Genomic DNA, 17,875 nt, shown 5'->3' on the forward strand with positions numbered 1-17,875 from the left:
ATTCCTTAACCATACTGACAGTAAGCAGGAAAGCAGTCAGGGTTAATTCTAGCTGTTGTTTTTGCTTCTGAGGGAGGGTAAAGTGGGTGGAAGTCTGGGTAACTTCAGTACAGCAAAAGGAGGCTGTGGTATTGATTATAAGTTCTGTAATTGGACTAATTCAGGCATGCAAAGCAAAATGCGAGGTCTTACACCTGCGTTGGAGCAATCTCGGGCACAGCTGCAGGTTGGTCAGAGAAGTGATCTGGAGCAGTCCTGAGGCGAAGGACTTGGAGGTGTTGGTTGATGAGGATCTTAACATGACCCTGGAGTGTGTGCTCGCAGCCCAGAAAGCCAACCATATCCTGGGCTGCATCAAAAGAAGCGTGACCAGCAGGTTGAGGGAGGTGATCCTGCCCCTCTACTCTGGTGAGACTCCACTTGGAGTACTATGTACGGTTCTGGTGTCCCCAACATAAAAAGGACATGGAGCTGTTGGAGCAAGTCCAGAGGAGGGCCATGAGGATGATGGCCATGAAGCTGGAGCACCTCCCATACAAAGACAGGCTAAGAAAATTGGGGCTGTTCAGCCTGGGGCTGTTCAGCCTGGAAAAGACAAAGCTGCGTGGAGACCTCATAGCAGCCTTCCAGTGTCTGAAGGACAATCATACAAGGATGCTATAGGGACACTTCATCAGGGACCGTAGAGAGATGACAAGGGGTAATGGGTTTAAATTTCAGCAGGAGAGATTTAGGCTGGATATAAAGGAAGAAATTCCTTACTGTGAGGGTGGTGAGGCACTGGAATTAGTTGCCCAAGGAAGTTGTGAATGCTCCATCCCTGGCAGTGTTCAAGGCTAGGTTGGACACAGTCTTGAGCAACCTATTCTAGTGTGCGGTGTCCCTGTCCATGGCAGGGGTGTTGGAACTAGATGATCTTAAGGTCCTTTGCAACCTGAACCACTGTATAATTCTATAATATTCTAAAAGTGTTGCAGCTAACTTAAGTTCAGAAGCTTTGATGGAAAAAGTACTTTCTGAATGCCTCTGCTTTATGTGTCAAATTTAGCTATCTGTTACTTTGAGACAATGAAATGCTGGATGAATTGGGCAAAGTTATACGTATTATAATCACTTCCCTGAATGAAAGCAAAATTTCCATAGCCCTCAAAATTCAGGAGTTCATGGTTCATATAATGCAGAAAAGGCTGTAATGGTTTCTGAACATTGCCTGGGTTATATGAAATGTCCATGTTGTTTTGGAGGTTTACGGACAAAATACTGTGGCTTCATTAAGCATATGAGGCTTCCTATTTTAATACATTGTTAACATTATTTCAGACTCAATTTGGGGAAATTAGTTTAATTTTTTGCCAATCAAATCAGCAGGGTAATGAAAAATAAAACCACATCCTAAAACACCTTCCCCCACCCTTCCCTTCTTCCCAGACTCACCTTCACTCTGGATTTTCTCTGCTTCCTCCCCCCAAGCAGTGCAGGGGGATGAGGAACAGGGGTTGAAGTCAGTTCATCACAGGTCTCTGCTGCTCTGTCCTCCTCACGCTCTTCCCCTGTTCCAGTGTGGGGTCTCTCCCACAGGAGACAGTCCTCCACAGACTGCTCCAGCGTGGATCCTTTCCACAGGTGCAGTCCTTCAGGAACAGACTGCTCCAGCATGGGTACCCCATGAGGTCACAAGTCCTGCCAGCAAACCTGCTCCAGCGCGAGCTTCTCTCTCCATGGGGCCACAGGTCCTCCTGAGAGCCTGTTCCAGCACAGGCTTCCCATGGTGTTGCAGCCTCCCTTGGGCAAATCTTTCTGCTCTGGCGTGGGCTCTCTGTGAGGTCACAGCCTCCTTCAGGGCACATCCTCATGCTCCGGTGTGGGGTCCCCAGTGGGCTGCAGAGGAATATCTTCACCGTGGAACTCCATGGGCTGCAGTGGCACAGCCTGCCTTACCATGGGTTGCAGGGAAACCTCCTCCCCTCCTTACGCACTGACCTTGGTGTCTGCAGAGCTGTTGCTCTCACATATTCTCACTCCTCTGTCCTGCTGCAATTTCCTCCCTTCTTAAATATGGTTCCCCAGAGGTGCTACCACTGTCACTGATGGGCTCAGCCTTGGCCAACGGCATCTCCGTCTTGGAGCTGGCTGCAACTGGCTCTATCAGATATAGGGGAAGCTTATAGCAGCTTCTCACAGAAGCCACCCCTGTGTCTCCCCCCTGCTACTAAAGCCTTGCCATGCACACCCAATACAATAATGTGTAGCTTCTATAAGAACCTTGGTGGAAGACCCGGTTCCTAATGTCAAATAGCAAGTGTAGTTAGCTGGATGTTGCAGAAAAAAATCATACTCTAGTTTGCAACTGTTATGCTTCCCTTTAAGCATGCTCCTATTTAAGAAAGCATCGCAGAAGGCTCAAATGTCATGTACTTCAGCAGAGAATTCCAGTGAAATTTCGGGCATCTCTTCTAATGGACTTGCAGTACAAAGCTCTACATTGATATGAATTTTTCTTTTTGCACTGATGCCATTAAACAAAACAGGAACATTGTTCTTTCTGAAGATGTGAGATGAGAGAAATACATTGGTTTTTATATGAGAAGGGGATATATATATGAGCAGAGGCTGAGAGGGATGGGATTGTTTAGTCTGGAGAAGAGAAGGCTGAGTATCAGTAAGTCTTGAATACCTGATGGGATACTGTGAAGAAGATGGAGCCCAACTCTTCTCAGTGATGGCCAGTGACAGGGCAAGAGGCAGTGAGCATATATTGAAATATGGGAAATGTGTTTTCTAATGTTTGCATTGTGTGCTTTCTGGGCAAACTGGAGCCATTTTCCTAGAGAGTTTATGAAGTCTCCATCCTTGGAGATACTAAAAACCTGACTGGATGTGGCCCTGAGTAACCTGCTTTAGTTGATCCTGTTTTGTGAGGGTATGGGGGTCTGGACTAGGTGTTCTCCAGAGGACTCTTCCAACCTCAGTAATTCTGTTATTCTGAAAACTATTTGTCAATATGTTGGGCTACTAAATCCTGATTAGCTTGTATTTAGGGGTGTCTGTTCTCTTTAACGATTGACTTTGCCCAGTTGAAATGGTCACAAACCAGGAGATTATCCGACAACCTGGCATTTCAGCTGTCTTGATTTACACTGCAGCATTGAGTGGGGACAGTTTTTGAAGATGCGGATCCTTTTTCTGAAGAGTGTAAAATATTGCATGAATAGTAGTTTTATTTTTGGAGAAGAGATGGAATAGAACACATGGGAGCTTCTAAGAACTAGGCAGCAGCTTACCTTTACTGACAAACAGCATGCAAGTGCTAGAAATCAGATGGCTAATATTTTATTCCTAGCTGAAGGAAGAGACGCAGAGCAGAGGAAGAGGAGAATCAGGCTCCTTTTCCAAGAGATATCTACAGGCTAACAAAGGAGATAGGTAGGGACTTTGTCTAGAGAGAGGACTTCTTGATGGTTGAATTGGTATCTTTATAATCCAGTAATGGCCCAACCTGAAAGTGGTAATATCAAGGCCAGTCTGTCTTGCCCATTAAATATTGTTTGGGTTTGGTTGGGGTTTTTTTGTTTTGTTTTGTTTTTACCTAAAGAAGGCAGAGGGACACCATACATTCCATTGGCAATTTCTGCTGGCATAAAGAAGGCTCAGAGTCCATCAGGGTCAAAACCAGAATTTGTGCCTTAATTAGAGGCAAACAGAACATGAAGAGGCTGAAAGCTACCTCTCTTTAATCATGGAATGGTTTGGGTTGGAAGTGACCTTAAAGCTCATCCAGTTCTAACCCCCTGCCATGGGCAGGGACACCTTCCACTAGACCAGGTTGCTCCAAGCCCTGTCCAAGCCGGCCTTGAACACTGCCAGGGATGGGGCACCCACAGGTTTTCTGGGCAACCTGTGCCAATGCCTCACCACCCTCACAGGGAAGAGTTTATTACTAATATTTCAGTCTCCCCTCTGTCAGTCTAAAGCCATTCCCTCCTGTCCTATCTCTGCAGGTGCTTGTCAAAAGCCCCTCTGCAGTTTCCTTGTTGGCCCCTTTAGGCACTGGAAGCTGCTCTAAGGTCTCCCCAGAGCCTTCTGTTCTAAAGGCTGAACAAGCCCAACTGTCTCAGCCGGCCTCTGTAGCAGAGGTGCTCCAGCCCTCTGCGCATCTCTGTGGCCTCCTCTGGACTCTCAAGCCAGGTCCACATCCCTCCTGTGCTGGGGGCCCCAGAGCTGAATGTGAGACTATGGGGGTGGTCTCAAGACAGTGGAGTAAAGAGGGAGTTAGTTCACACTGGCAGCATTCCTCTAAGTACTGCTAGTTGGAGACAGGTGTTGAGATCTTGTTCAACATCTTTGTTGGTGACATGGACAGTGGGATTGAGTGCACCCTCAGTAAGTTTGCTGATGACACCAAGATGTGTGGTTCGGTTGATATGCTGGAGGGAAGGAATGCCATCCAGAGGGACCTTGACACGCTTGTGAGGTGGGCCAATGGCAACCTCATGAAGTTCAAACAAGCCAAGTGCAAGGTCCTACACCTGGGTTGGGGCAATCCCAGGCAAAGCTACAGGTTGGGCAAAAAGGAGATGCAGAGCAGCCCTGCAGAGAAGGACTTGGGGATGATGGTTGATGAGAAACTGAACACGAGCCAGCAGTGTGTATTTGCAGCCCAGAAAGCCAACCGTATCCTGGGTTGCATCAAAAGGAGTGTGACCAGCAGGTCGAAGGGGGTTGTTGACAAATACACAGCCCAACCCCCGCAGTGATATAGCCCTTCCAGGTAACTGCCCCCAGTTTATATACTGGGAAAGGGTACTAGGCGGTAAAGGGGCTCATGATAGTTGGTCAGCATTCAAGGACCACTTCTTCCAAGCTCAGGATCAGAGCATCCCAATGAGTAGGAAATCAAGTAAGGGATCTAGGAGACCAGCGTGGTTAAACAAGGAGCTGCTGGGCAAACTCAAGTGGAAAAGGAGAATCTATGGATTATGGAAAGAGGGGCTGGCCACTTGGGAGGAATATAGGACAGTTGTTAGAGGATGTAGGGAGGCAATTAGGACAGCTAAGGCCTCCTTGGAAATTAATCTTGCCAGTCGGATTAAGGACAATAGAAAGGGCTTCCTCAAATACATAGCAAATAAAACTAACACAAGAGGCAATATAGGCCCACTGTTGAACGAGGTGGGTGACCTGAAGACAGAGGATACAAAGAAGGCAGAAGTGCTGAATGCTTTCTTTGCCTCTGTCTTTACTCCTGCAGACTCTCCCCAGGGGCCCCAGATTCCTGTAGCCCCAGAAGGAGTCAGGATAAAGGAGGAGTTTGCTTTGGTAGATGAGGATTGGGTTAGGGATCAGCTATGCAATCTGGACATCTATAAATCAATGGGTCCGGATGGAATACACCCACGGGTGCTGAGGGAGCTGGCGGAGGTCATTGCTAGGCCACTCTCCATCATCTTTGGTAAATCGTGGGAAATGGGAGAGGTGCCTGAGGACTGGAAGATGGCAAATGTCACACCAGTCTATAAGAAAGGCAAGAAGGAGGACCCGGGTAATTATAGACCGGTCAGCCTTACCTCCGTCCCTGGAAAGGTGATGGAAAAACTTATTCTTGACTCCATCTCTAGGCATATCAAGGATGAGGGGGTTATTAAGAACAGCCAACATGGTTTTACGAAGCGGAAGTCATGTTTGACCAACCTTACAGCCTTCTATGAGGAAGTGACTAGGTGGAGGGAAAATGGTAGAGCGGTAGATGTGGTTTTTCTTGATTTCAGTAAGGCATTTGATACTGTCTCCCACAGCATTCTCATAGATAAGCTAAGGAAGTGTGGGCTTGACGATCAGGTAGTGAGGAGGATCAAGAACTGGTTGAAAGGAAGAAGGCAGAGAGTTGTGGTCAATGGCACAGAATCTAGCTGGAGGTCTGTGACTGGTGGATTCCCTCAGGGGTCAGTGCTGCGACCAGTGCTGTTTAATATTTTCATCAACGACCTGGATGAGGGAACTGAGTGTACCCTCAGCGAGTTCGCTGATGACACTAAATTGGGAGGAGTGGCTGACACACCAGAAGGCTGAGTTGCCATTCAGCGAGACCTGGACAGGCTGGAGAGTTGGGCAGGGAGAAACTTGATGAAATTCAACAAGGGCAAGTGTAGAGTCTGGCATCTGGGGAAGAACAACCCCATGTACCAGTAGAGGTTGGGGGTTGACCTGCTGGAAAGGAGTGAAGGGGAAAGGGACCTGGGGGTCCTGGTGGATAGGAGGATGACCATGAGCCAGCAATGTGCCCTTGTGGCCAAGAAGGCAAATGGCACCCTAGGATGCATTAGAAAGGGTGTGGTTAGTAGGGCAAGAGAAGTTCTCCTCCCCCTCTACTCTGCCTTGGTGAGGCCGCATCTGGAATACTGCGTCCAGTTCTGGGCTCCTCAGTTCAAGAAGGACAGGGAATTGCTTGAAAGAGTCCAGCGCAGAGCCACAAAGATGATTAAAGGAGTGGAACACCTCCCTTATGAGGAGAGGCTGAGGGAGCTGGGTCTCTTTAGCTTGGAGGAGAGGAGACTGAGGGGTGACCTCATCAATGTTTACAAATATGTAAAGGGTGGGTGTCAGGATGATGGAGCTAGGCTTTTTCCAGTGATATCCAGTGACAGGACAAGGGGCAATGGGTGTAAACTGGAGCATAGGAGGTTCCATGTGAACATCAGGAAGAACTTCTTTACTGTGAGAGTGACAGAGCACTGGAACAGGTTGTCCAGGGAGGTTGTGGAGTTTCCTACGTTGGAGATATTCAAGGCCCGCCTGGACAATTTCCTGTGTGATGTATTCTAGGTCACCCTGCTCTTGCAGGGGGGTTGGACTAGATGTTCTTTTGAGGTCCCTTCCAACCCTCGGGATTCTGTGATTCAGTGGCATACCCATTTGCAGATGGAATGCTAGTCTGGAAACTGCTCTGAGCAAGCTGCTGCAGTGGAGGGTTGGAATTAAATCGTCTTTCTGTCTGTAGGAAAATGAACCTGCTGAACAAATCTTGTCAACCTTAACATCTGTGTAAAACAGCTTTTTTTGTAAAGTACTAAGAGCTCTTCAGTGCGTTATAGAATGGTACATAGGTTTGCTGAACATGGACTTCTAGGAAAATAATAATGTTAACATTCGTTTTGATTTTGACAACAGCTTGAGCTTAATTTTGCACTGTTTGCTTCTAAACCAATAAGAATGCTAGCTTATGTATTCAGGAATTAAACTTCAGTCATGCTGAACTGAAATTCTGGTGTGATCTTAAGCTTGTAATGTTAAGTTTTGATGTTTGTATTGCTCAAGTTATGCCTTTTGTCATAATGGGGCTTTTCGTTCAAATGGATTCTTTTACTGATTGAAGAAACTAGTAATACAGGATTAGTGAATTCAGTGTGTTTCCTTTGTTGTCAGGAATAAGTACAAGCATGTGAGGATAAACATAAAATTACAATCTGAAAAAGGACAACTTTTTTTTTCCTTTTTTTTATACTTGCCACTTCCATTCTTCCATCTCCTATCAAACTGAAACATATGGTGGTTTTGTTTTTTTTGCTTTGTACAGTTCCTATATTATTGGTGATATATAATGTTAAGTTCAGGGATATTTACTTAGCGGTATCATATAATTTTAAAAGCTTTCTGGTTTTGTGCAGTTCCTGAATTTATTATTTTTCTTCTTTGGTGATCTTGAATTTCTTGGTCCTCCAGTGAAAGGCATAAATGGAAGAATAGAAGTTCCTCCAAGTCTCCTAAAACAAGAAAAACAAAGTCTTCGCAAACTCCTTCTCCAACAAGGTCAGTTTGATGTAAACATAAAAGTTAACGAGCAGTAAAGGAGGATGTCCTGAGTTCAGCTGTAACAGTTGTTCTTCTTAGTAGCTGGTGCAGTGTTGTGGTTTTGGCTTTAGTCTGAAAGAATGCTGATAACGCATCAGTATTTTAGTTGCTAAGTAATGCTTACCCCAGTCAAGGACTTTTCAGTCTCATGCTTTGCTAGTGTGGAGGGGCACAAGAAGCCAGGAGGAAGCAGAGACAGGACACCTGACCCAAAGTAGCCAAAGGGGCATTGCATACCACAGCACGTCATGCTCAGTATAGAAACTGGGAGCAGTTACCTGGAAGGCACAGATCGCTGCTCAGGTCAGGCTGGGCATCTGTCAGCGGGTAGTGAGCAGTTGTATTGTGCTTCACTTGTGTTTATGATTTTTTTTCCTTTCCGCTTTTAGTTTTGTATTCTCTCCCCTTGTTATTTCCCTTATCATTATTATTATTGGTGTTAGCAGCAGTGGTTTGTGTTATACCTTAGTTAGTGGACTGTTCTTATCTCAATTCGTGGGAATTACATTCTTTCAGTTCTCCTCCCCACCCCTCCAGGAGTGGGGGAAAGAATTGGGAGAGTGAGTGAGCGGTTGTGTGGTTCTGAGTTACCGGCTGGGCTTAAACCATGACAGAGGAAAGCGTTACAGTATTTTTATTAAATTGAAATGTGACCTGGAGATCAGTGTTATGAAAGGAGCTAACTCAATTTGTGCTTTTTCTGGATTTTTTTTTTTTATTCATGAAGGTTCAAAAATTCAAAATTTTCTTTTGGAGGAAAAGGTCTGTTTTTCAATAAACAGAACACACAAAAGTGGATGCAGATGCATATGCTGAAAACAATTTGGGAATTATGTTTATCGATTTACTGCCTTTTCACTAACCATCTCCAATAATTTAAGTTGGTCAGTACGATTCAGTTGTAATTTAAACTAAAACAAAAAAGCCCTTCATGGATTTGATCTTTGGTATGCTTTCAACTGGAGAGTTTAAAATCTGTTAGCGATGCAAATTTGCTTGAAATCAATGAAAGCCTTTCATTGGGTACAGATTAATTTGATTTTCTCTTTGCAAATACCTTATATACTGAACTCATGTATTCTTTAGCTCTCTTCTCTTGTCTTTATGAAGGGGGTTTTGTATGTGGTTTGAGTCTTGTGTTTGTGGGTTGTTTTTATTCGTATGAGTTTAGTTTGAAGTTAAATGGTTTGAAGGTGACTGAACCTTTCTGCATTGGTAATACACCTGTTGCTTTTGGATCAATTTCTGATTTGAGTGAAAATTTTCTTAAACAGAAACAAGAAAGAAAAAAAAAGAGAAAAGGATACAAATAATGAAAGAAGAGAAAGGGAACAGTCCACCTCCAAGAAAAAAAGTAGCAAAGAAAAAGAAGGAAAGGAAAAATCTGACAAAAACGCCATTACTTTGAAGGTAAGGTGTGTGACCAAGTGAAAAGCTGAGTGCAGTGCTGTGAGCAGAATGATTATTTTAATTCCCTCCCTTTTCCTTCACCCTTATTTTTCCCCCGTTTTCCTTAACAAATTATTCCTGCTTGAGTTTAGGTTTTGCCAGACAGAGACATGGAAGTGATTCTTTGGTTGATCTTAGTAGGCCAGTTTGAAGTCTGTGTGTTTGTGTGAATAGGTTACAGAAACACTTTGGTTTTGGCCTCACTCTTTGTTCTGTGCTATATGTTAGGAGTTGGCTGACTGCCTAGCTGTATGAGCAGGCAAAAAAAGCAGACTGTGTAACTAAGTAGCAGAGTTCAGGGTTAGTTCAGCTGTGTTGTGGTTTAACCCCAGCCGGCAACTAAGTACCACACAGCCACTTGCTCACTTCCCCCCTGTGGGATGGAAGAGAGAATTGCAAGAGTGAGAAAATGCATGGGTTGAGATGAAAGTAAATCAGTTAAACCATAGTCTCATGGAATGGTTTGGGTTGGAAGGGACCTTAAAACATGCCTGCTTCCAGCCCTCTGCCATGGACAGGGACACCTTCCACTAGACTAGGTTGCCCCAAGCTCTGTCCATCCCGGCCTTGAATGCTGCCAGGGACGGGGCAGCCACAGGTTTTCTGGGCAACCTGTCTCAGTGCCTCACCACTCTCACTGGGAAGAACATCTTCCTAAGATCTACTCTAAATCTCTCCTCTGCCAGTTTAAAGCCATTGTCCCTTGTCCTGTCCCTACAGGTTCTTGTAAAAAGCCCTTCTCCAGCTTTCTTGTTGGCCCCTTTAGGCACTGGAAGCTGCTCTAAGGTCTCCCCAGAGCCTTCTGTTCTCCAGGATGAGCAAACCCAACTCTCAGCTTGTCTCCATAGCAGAGGTGCTCCAGCCCTCTGAGCATCTTCGTGGCCTCCTCTGGACTTGCTCAAGCAGGTCCACATCCCTCTTGTATTGGGGCCACCAGAGCTCAACATAGTACTCCAGGGTGGTTTCACTAGAGCGAAGTAGAGGGAGAACACCACTTGTCACTGGTCACCACTTGGATATCAAGCCATCGACCCCAAGTCTTTGAGTGCGACCGTCCAACCAATTCCTTATCCACCAAGTGGTCTATCTGTCAAATCCATCCCTCTCCAGTTTAGAGATGAGGATGCCATGCGGAAGAGTGTCAAATGCCTTGCAGAAGTCCAGGTAGATGACATTGGTTGTTTGGTCTTCCCAAGTAACCGTTTATGCGTGATGGAGTCCTGCTTTCCTGGAGACAGCTGAACTCCTGCCTGCAAATAGAAAGTGATGAATTAATTTCTTGGTTTGCTTTACTTGCATGTATGGGTTTTGCTTTATGTTTTTGCAACATGAAGAAGGCCAAGGTACTCAATGCCTTTTTTGCCTCGGTCTTCAATGGCAAGAGCTGCAGCCACACTGCCCAAGTTGCAGAAGGCAAAGGCAGGGACTGGGATAATGAAGAACAGCCTGCTGTAGGAGAAGATCGGGTTCAAGATCATCTGAGGAATCTGAAGGTTCACAAGTCTATGTGACCTGTCAAGATGCATCCGTGGGTGAGGAAACTGGCAGATGAATTTGGCAAGCCATTATTCATCAGATTTGAAAAATCATGGCAGCCTGGTGATGTTCCTGCTGACTGGAAAAAGGGAAATATAACCCCTGTTTTTTAAAAGGGAAAAAAGGAAGGCCTGGGTAACTACAGACCAGTCAGTCTCACCTTGGAGCCCCGCAAGATCATGGAGCAGATCCTCTTGGAATCTGTGCTAAGGCACATGAACAATAGGAGAGTGATTGGTGACAGCCAGCATGGCTTCCCTAAGGGCAAATTGTGCCTGACAAATTTGGTGGCTTCCCATGATGGGGCAACGGCATTGGTGGATAAGGGAAGAGCAACCGACATATCTACTTGGACTTGTGCAAGGCATTTGACACTGTCCTACATGGCATCCTTGTCTCTAAAATGGAGAAGCATGGATATGATGGATGGACCACTCAGTCAATTAGGAATTGGCTGGATGGCTGCACTCAGAGTGTTGTGGTCAACAACTCGATGTTCAAGTGGCAATCAGTGACTAGTGGTGTTCCTCAGGGGTCAGTATTGGGACCGATCCTTTTCATCCCTGCCCATGGCAGGGGGGTTGGAACTAGATGATCTTAAGGTCCTTTCCAACCCCAACTATTCTATGATTCTATGATCATCTTTGTCGGTGACATGCACAGTGGGATCAAGGGCACCCTCGGCAAGTTTGCTGATGACACCAAGCTGTGTGGTCTGGTTGACACACTGGAGGGAAGGGATAGGATCCAGAGGGACCTTGACAGGCTGGAGAGGTGGGCCAGCGCAAACCTCATGAAGTTCCGCAAGGCCAAATATAAGGTCCTACATGTGGGCCGGGGCAATCCCAAGCACAACTACAGTCTGGGCAGAGACTAGAGAGAGCAGGCGTGTGGAGAAGGACTTGAGGGTGTTGGTTGATGAGAAACTTAACATGAGCCGTCAGTGTGCACTTGCAGCCCAGAAAGCCAACCCTGTGCTGGGCTGCTTCACCAGCAGCATGACCAGCAGGTTGGGGGGGGGGGGGGATTCTTCCCCTCTACTCCACACTCGTGAGACTCCATTTGTAGTACTGCATCCAGGCCCTGGGCCCCCAACATAAGAAGGACATGGACCCGTTGGAGCAAGTTCAGAGGGTAGCCACAGAGATGCTCAGAGGGCTGGAGCACTTCTTCTATGAAGACAGGCTGAGAGAGCTGGGCTTGTTCAGCCTGGATAACAGAAGGCTCCGGGGAGACCTTAGAGCGGCTTTCCTGTACCTATAAAGGGGCCGACAAGAAAGCTGAAGATGGGCTTTTGACAAGCACCTGTAGACACAGGACAAGGGGAACTTGCTTTAAACCAGCAGAGGGGAGATTTAGAGTAGATCTTAGGAAGTTCTTCCCTGTGAGGGTGGTGAGGCACTGCTCAGGTTGCCCAGAGAAGCTGTGGCTGCCCTGTCCCTGGCAGTGTTCAAGGCCGTCGAGGATGGGGCCTCATCCTAGTGGAAGGTGTCCGTGCCCATGGCAGGGGGTTGGAACTAGATGAGCTTTAAGGTCTTTTCCAACCCAAACCAGTCTGTGATTATATGATGGTTCTATAATAAGCAATACATCAAGCAGCAAAAGCAAAAGGTAGCCAATAACAAGCACTAGCCTCTAATATACAGTAAAGCAAGCAAGCTACATGGCAAGCACAGAAGCCTGCCAGTTAATAGCTAAATAGCAATAGCAGCTGTAAATTGCATCTGGCACATTTCATTTAAATCTGTTGTTATCTTGAACCCTTCAAGCCCCCCACTGGGTGCTAAAAAGAAGTGTTGTGGTTTAACCCCAGTTGGCAACTAAGCCCCACACAGTCACTCACTCATTTCCTTTCTGCTGGTGGGATGGAGGAGAGAATAAGAAAGATGAAAGTGAGAAAAATCATGGGTTGAGATAAAAACATTTTAATAGGTAAAGCAAAAGCTGCACATGCAAGAAAAGTAAAACAAGGAATTCACTCACCACTTCCCATGGTCAGGCAAGTGTTCTGCCATCTCCAGGAAAGTGGGGTTTCATCATGCATAATGGTTATTTGGGAAGGCAAATGCCATTGTTCTGAACATTCCCCTTTCCCTCTTCCTTCTCCCAGCTTTTGTTGCTGATCATTATTATTATTGGTGGTACTAGTAGTAGTTTTGTATGATACTTTATTTACTGTACTGTTTTTATCTCAACCCGTGGGATTTGCATTCTTTCGATTCTCTTCCCCATCCCTCCCAGAGCAGGGGAGGAAGAAAAGGGGGGAGTGGGTGATTGAGTGAGCGGCTGCGTGGTTTTGAGTTACCATCTGGGCTTAAACCACAACAGTATGACATCATATGGTATGGAACATTCCTTAGGTCAGTTGGGGTCAGCTGTCTCAGCTGTGTCCCCTCCCAACTCCTTGTCCACCCACAGCCTCCTCGCTGGTGGAGTGGGGTGAGAAGCAGAAAAGGCCTTGGCTCTGTATAAACACTGCTCAGCAGTAACTAAAACATCCTGTGTTATCACCACTGTTTTTACCACATATCCAAAACATAGCCCCATAATAGCTACTGGGAAGAAAATTAACTCTATCCCAGCCAAAACCAGCAGAGGCTTTCAAGCTGGAAAGACTCTTTATAAACTTTGACTCTGCAATTCACCATCTCCCTGCTTGCTTTGGTCTTGGGCTGCATATTGAAATATTGGAATCTGCAGGAGTAAAGCTGAAGATTTGAGGAAGATTAGTATGAAATTTTTCTATTGCAAAATAGGAGATGTGATTAAGAAAAGAAATATCTTCAAATTGTTTAATCTTACAGAATCATAGGATAGTTAGGGTTGGAAAGGACCTAAAGATCATCTCGTTCCAACTCCCCTGCCATGGGCAGGGACCCTTCCCACTAAACCATGTCACCCAAGGCTCTGTCCAACCCAGCCTTGAACACCGCCAGGGATGGAGCATTCACAACTTCCTTGGGCAACCTGTGCCAGTGCCTCAGCACCCTCACAGTAAAGAACTTCTTCCTTATATCTAATCTAAACTTCCCCTGTTTAAGTTTGAAACCGTTACCCCTTGTCCTGTCACTACAGTCCCTAATGAAGAGTCCCTCCCCAGCTTGTTAGCGTAAGAATGCACACATAACCACCGGAATGGTTATATGAGGAGCTTTATTGCAGCCCTGAGAAACCAGGGGCACTCGCCCAAATCTGGCTTCGACCTTGTCACATCGCGCTCGCAATTTATACATCAAAAGTTTCACAATTAATGCATATTCAACCTAAATTGCTGCCTTAACTAATACATATGCATCAGGGATTGCCTCATCAGTCTATTGCAACATCAGCCTCTTCTGCGCTTGCGCAGCCCCCCTCTGGTGGTCGTCCTGATGAAGTAAGGAGTCTTCCTCAGATGAAGTAAGAAGTCTTCCTTGCTTTGTCCCTTTTGACCTGTCTGTTCTTTGGACAGGCCCCAACCATTATGTGGATGCCAGTATTCTCTTGTTTTCACTTGGCTGCCTCTGGTCAATCTGTATGTTCTGCTTGGATAAGGTTTTACAATACTTTCTTAAATCCACCCATGCCTAAATTACAACTAAGGTACAGAACAGCAACGTTACAACTAAGGTACAAAACGATTAAGGTACAGAGCAGCAAAACTACAATGTATAAAGGCCTTCTATTGATTTACAAACTTTCAAATATAATTATTTTAACGTAAAATTTCACCCTTTTTCTAACAAGCTGATTTAGGTGACTCTTTCCACACACTTAAGTAATTGTCTTACCCAAGAACTCAGTTACCTGACAAAAAATATGGAAAAATAAAAATATTGGTTTTTTATTTAAAAAAATATGGTGAAGTCTTAATTTCTGAAACTGTTTCTCATAGGTCACATGATGCTGCTTGTTCTGTTTTACCTGAATATTGATCTTTAAGGCAGATGATTATGACAGTGATTTCTTGTGTGACAGGTTGTTATAACTGCCTAACTTCAGCCAATCGCTTTTTTCTTTTTTCTGGGTTTTTTTTGTTTGTTTGTTTGTGTTTGGGGGGGGTTGTTGGTTTTTTGTTGCTGTTGGGGTTTTTTTTGGTTGTTTGTTTTGTTGGTTTGGTTTGGTTTTTTTGAACTGACACCTATGTTCTGAAAATTGCTGAGACAAGATAGGCATGTAAAAATTGAGGCAATCAAAATACCAAGAATTGGTTGGAAGTCATATCCTGTAATGCTAAGAGTATGATTATTTTCTTTATTTTCTTTTTTTAATAATTTTATCTTTGGTAGGACAAAGATCACACTAAAGAGGATCTGAATTCAGAAACTGACAAGGAAGTAGGCAACAGAGATACGCAAATGACAGATGAAGCCAAACTACAACAGAATGGGAACTGTCAACCAAATGATGAAAACCTGTCAATTAAAATGGAAGAGGTTCAAAGCAAGGAATGGATCTCTGACTCAACTAAGAAATGAAATCCAAAGCTTTTAATTTTCCAGTATGAGGAAGAAAATGTCAAGGTAATCAACCTGAACATGGTGACAGTGCTAGTAGCTCTTCCAATTCTTGTGATAGCTTTGTCAATTTCTTGCTGAAAGGACAAATACCATCAGAACTATTAATCTCTGAAAATCCGTGCATTTCCATGATGGCTGTACTTATTTGTAAAATGATTTGTGTTAAGTTTTGCCATAAGCTGTTGCAAATAAGTAGAAACTGAAAGATGTAAACCTGTACTATCAAAAAAAGCTGGATATGCATTGAAGGTTGTTTAATATACTGCTTACTGATGAGTTTTGTATTGTTTTACCTTGTGGGTTAAAAAAGTCCACAAAGTTTTCAATGTATACTGTTTGTGCTTGGAAATGGTGCATAAACATATGCGCTTTCTTTTGTTGTAAATTAAAACTATAGAAAAAGGGGTTTTAAACATAAGCATAGTTTTACAGTTCTTATGTTAAATGCGCACTGACTAGTTTGTTTTTCATGTACTCGCTAGTTGAAGTCCTTGGGTTTTATTTAAAACAATTTCTTATTAATATCCTTAAAATTAATAATAATTTTGAAGAATGCATGTTACTTTTCTGTTTGTAAAAGAAACATCACCATGTTGTAGATAATAGGCTAGCTTACTGGGTTGTTTTGGGGTTGTTTTGTTGTTTATTTTTGTCCTTCCAGAAGTGAGCATGTCTGTATGATATTAGAACTTACAGCTTTGTTTTGAGCTGTAGTGCAGCGTGTCTGTTCAACTGAAAACAGTACAAGTGTCATTATGAAAATAATTTTTTCTCACTTGTTTAAAAACATATGGGAGCACAAGCAGAAGCTTTAGTGCCTTCTTAAAATAATGTGTCATTTTCTAGAAATCTGTATGTGCTATTACTCATTTTAAGCTAAATCTTAGAATCATAGAATAGTTAGGGTTGGAAAGGACCTTAAGATCATTTGGTTCCAACTCCCCTTCCATGGGCAGGGACACCTCACACTAAACCATGTCACCCAAGCCTCTGTCCAACCTGGCCTTGAACACTGACAGGGATGGAGCATTCACAACTTCCTTGGGCGACCCATTCCAGTGCCTCACCACCCTCACAGTAAAAAACTTCCTCCTTATATCCAATCTAAACTTCCCCTGTTTAAATTTGAACCCGTTACCCCCTTGTCCTGTCGCTACAATCCCTAATGAAGAGTCTCTCTCCAGCACCCTTGTAGGTCCCCTTCAGATACTGCAAGGCTGCTATGAGGTCTCCACGCAGCCTTCTCTTCTCCAGGCTGAACAGCCCCAACTTTCTCAGACCACCTGTCCTTGTATGGGAGGTGCTCCAGTCCCCTGAACATCCTCGTGGTCCTCCTCTGGACTCATTCCAACAGCTCCATGTCCTTTTCATGTTGAGGACACCAGAACTGCACACAACACTCCAAGTGAGGTCTCACGAGAGCAGAGCAGAGGGGCAGGATCATTTCCTTCGATCTACAGATCCCGCTCCTTTTGATGCAACCCAGGGTACGGTTGGCTTTCTGGGTTGCGAGCACACACTGCCGGCTCATGTTCAGTTTCTCATCGGCCAACACCCCACAAGTCCTTCTCCGCAGGGCTGCTCTGAATCTCTTCTCTGCCCAACCTGTAGCCGTGCCTGGGATTGCTCTGACCCAGGTGTAGGACCTTGCACTTGGGTGTAGGGCCTTGCACTTGTAAATCTTACATAAACTCTGTTGCTCTTTAGTCACCACTGTACTGTAGACAAGAATGCAAGTTATTTCTCAGAATGATTGATTCACTTGTTAAATACTGAAGCTCCATTTTTACTTTTATTTTTAGAAGAGATTTATAGGTGAAAGCAAAGATGCATTTTTTGGGACCACCACTGTACAAAAGTAGTAGCTGAATACAAAACATTTTCTGATCACCTGCATCAAAGACAGTCCTTAAGGCATTTAATCTATGTTTGGATGGCCTTCATTTTTACCTCTCCATCATCATTTCTGATACCTGTGGGTGATATAAAAGGAGTTGTATGCAAAGCTGAGGGGATAAATATTTTGGGAAAAAAAAATCTAATTTACACAGGAGTTATATGATAGAGATTCTTTTTTCATTTCTTAAAGAGAAAGCAGTTTTGTCAAGGTAAAACATGGGTTCTGTTCTCCAAACTAATTTAATCAGTTTCGTCATTGTGAGATTCCTTATGTCTTAACTTTAAAATTTATACTTAAAATCAAGTAATTATTTTTAATACTACTTAATAAAGTTAAATTACTGAATTGCCTTACCTCATGGAAAGAATTATTTTTCAGTTAAAAAACCCCCACCTGAATAGCATATTAGCTATTCACTTTCAATTTGTTTCTTTTCCTTTGTATAGTTAATTCTTGAAAAAAAAAAAAAAAAAAGCTTATTACAGGGAATGAAAAATTTACCCAATTCCTAAGGTAATGAAACACAATTTGATTGTGAAGCTTGCTTAATCACTCTTTTTTCTTTTTTTCAATATGATTTTATGTTCTTGCCACTTTGTGCATTTAAGACTACAAAATGCTTTACTATGTAAAGTATAAACAGTCA

At 44.1% G+C, this 17,875-nt stretch overlaps 1 protein-coding gene across 1 annotated transcript in view; it reads left to right on the plus strand.

The window, feature by feature from the left end:
- Positions 1–16,316, plus strand: part of LOC117438197 (splicing regulatory glutamine/lysine-rich protein 1-like) — a 49,938-nt gene extending 33,622 nt beyond the window's left edge. The window contains 3 exon segments of the mRNA XM_034073679.1: positions 7,717–7,803; positions 9,120–9,255; positions 15,099–16,316. Of these exon segments, the coding sequence (XP_033929570.1) occupies positions 7,717–7,803; positions 9,120–9,255; positions 15,099–15,287 (412 nt within the window). The 3' untranslated portion in view covers positions 15,288–16,316.
- The last annotated feature ends 1,559 nt before the right edge of the window (positions 16,317–17,875 follow it).

The sequence above is a fragment of the Melopsittacus undulatus genome, assembly GCF_012275295.1.
Source record: "Melopsittacus undulatus isolate bMelUnd1 chromosome W unlocalized genomic scaffold, bMelUnd1.mat.Z SUPER_W_unloc_1, whole genome shotgun sequence".
In the NCBI taxonomy this organism is placed as follows: Eukaryota; Metazoa; Chordata; class Aves; order Psittaciformes; family Psittaculidae; genus Melopsittacus; species Melopsittacus undulatus.